Raw genomic sequence first — 2,012 nt, 5'->3', positions numbered from 1 at the left:
CCCATTCACGCTATTTTTTATAAAAATTATTAAAAATAATCAGTCCACTGAAATCATACCAACCCACGATAGATTATCTTATTTCAGATCAATAAAAATATTATCCAATCTTTTTTCTCAATAGCCGACAACGCAACCAATCCATGTTAAACCAAACCAATCAGAACGGATTTTTTTTTCAAAATTTCTTTTTGTCACTTGCATTGCACAGCTAGTCCAATGATGTATAGACTCGGACTCGACCCTGGTTGCAAGGGGATGTGGGTGCGGTACACGTATTGCCACTAAATCCTACGATATTTTAATGACATATAATGACTCACTCCGGTTTTTTTGTAATCTTCGAAAGAGCGAGAAGATGTTATATGGGTATATTCGCACATACTCCCTGCCACTTCCACCTCCTCTTCAGCTCAGACCCTAAAAACCCGATCTTTACGCCGAGCAACTTCCGCTTCATTCTCTCTCCATCCTTCAACTCAGAGGCATCCAAATCGTAGTGTCGCTTTGGCAATGGAGAACCCGGCGGCCGGCGATCAGGCGGCGGGGTGGTACTCTGTGTGGGCGCTTCCGCCGGAGGACGTGGCGGCGAGGCTGAAGCACCTCATGGCGGATCTCCGATCGGAGTTTGGCGGCCCCGAGTTCGAGCCCCACATCACCGTCGTCGGCGCCATCCGCCTTCGCCCGGACGACGCCGTCCGTCGTCTCCGCTCCGCCTGCGCCGCCCTCTCCCCTTACCCCGCCCGCGTCGCCTCCGCCGCCCGCGGCACCTTCTTCTACCAGTGCGTCTACCTCCTCATCGACCCCTCCCCCGAGGCACGATTCCCCCTCCCAAAATCCCCACCTTTTCCTTATTTTTCTCACAAAAATAATACCTTCTCTTTTAGTTCTCTCAAAAACAAATAATCTTGCTTTAATATCTTGATATTTCCTTTAATTTTTCATTAAAAAATCTATATTCTTAAAAAAATCCTATATTTTTCTTTGATTTCATCTAATTCTCATAAAATTCCACTTTTCCTTCCATTCTCGCAAAAATATGCGAACTTTCCCTTTAATCTTCACAAAATTTCTTAATTTTTTCACAAAAATCCCACCTTTTCCTCAAATTCCTCGCAAATATCGGATTTGAACCCCCACGAACTCGGCTTTTCTTGGCAGGTAATGCAAACGAGTGCACATTGTTGCGAGCACTTCGCTTACAAGAACTCGGCCGGTGAGTTCGAGCCCTAAATCCTTCTTTCGTTTTTCCTTTTTTTGTTTTTTAGGAAATTGGAATTTCTTGGACTTGTTCTTCGATCGAATTCGGTTTTATTATTGCAGCTTACATGCCGCATCTGAGCCTCTTGTATGGGGATTTGACGGACGAGCAGAAGGAGAAGGCTCGGCAGAGGGTAGAGGAGTTGGATAAGGAGATACGCGGGCTTAGCTTCCAGATCTCGTCCCTGGCTCTCTACAAGACGGACACGGAGGACAACACCTTGAAATCATGGGAGAAGGTGGAGGTCTGCTACCTTGGGAGTGACAACTAGATGACCTATTTTCTCTATAAAGTTCCAATCTTTGTTAGTTTGCACCTGCTCTTCAGATTATATTGAGGTTTCTGCTTTGTTCTTCTTCTTTGTAGTGTTTGAGAAGAGCATAAATATTAGAAGATGAGGTCTTGTGATATGAGTTTGAAACTACTATTTATAGCTAAAGAATTAAGGATATTTGAAAGAAGCTTGGAAGAGTATGCGGTATGCCTGCTAAGGGATAGAGCATTTTGAGGAGACGGAATCAAATATAGGAATAAGATGTCAAAACAGAGCAGGTTGATGTTTTGCATTGAAACCCACGTTTCAGAATATTCTTATCGTTGAAAAGAATAAAGCAAACATTTATTGAAATAAAGCAATCAAACAAAAAATATTATTTAATTTTTTTAATTTTATCCAAGAGCTTAAGAGGCGGCGTTCGTTCTCATCAAATCAAAGATCAAATTCAGGCGTTCGTTCTCATCAAATCAAAGA

At 42.9% G+C, this 2,012-nt stretch overlaps 1 protein-coding gene across 1 annotated transcript; it reads left to right on the top strand.

The window, feature by feature from the left end:
• Positions 1 to 360: 360 nt before the first annotated feature.
• LOC105041172 (cyclic phosphodiesterase) lies at positions 361 to 1,671 on the top strand. Its single transcript, XM_010918029.3, has 3 exons — positions 361 to 816; positions 1,162 to 1,216; positions 1,324 to 1,671. The coding sequence occupies exons 1-3, from the start codon at positions 514 to 516 to the stop codon at positions 1,530 to 1,532; spliced, it is 567 nt and encodes a 188-aa protein (XP_010916331.2). The 5' UTR covers positions 361 to 513; the 3' UTR covers positions 1,533 to 1,671.
• The last annotated feature ends 341 nt before the right edge of the window (positions 1,672 to 2,012 follow it).

The sequence above is a fragment of the Elaeis guineensis genome, chromosome 2, assembly GCF_000442705.2.
Source record: "Elaeis guineensis isolate ETL-2024a chromosome 2, EG11, whole genome shotgun sequence".
Lineage (NCBI taxonomy): Eukaryota > Viridiplantae > Streptophyta > Magnoliopsida > Arecales > Arecaceae > Elaeis > Elaeis guineensis.
The sequence above is the reverse complement of the archived record's forward strand: the minus strand, read 5'-3'. Positions and strand labels throughout refer to the sequence as shown.

What these genes read in the sequence shown, in the direction of transcription:
- LOC105041172 (XM_010918029.3), top strand. Translation starts at nt 514, where the DNA reads ATGGAGAACCCGGCGGCCGGCGATCAGGCGGCGGGGTGGTACTCTGTG. An exon ending in TCATCGACCCCTCCCCCGAG is followed by an intron (nt 817 to 1,161) that starts GCACGATTCCCC and finishes TTTTCTTGGCAG; the next exon opens with GTAATGCAAACGAGTGCACA. An exon ending in CGCTTACAAGAACTCGGCCG is followed by an intron (nt 1,217 to 1,323) that starts GTGAGTTCGAGC and finishes TTATTATTGCAG; the next exon opens with CTTACATGCCGCATCTGAGC.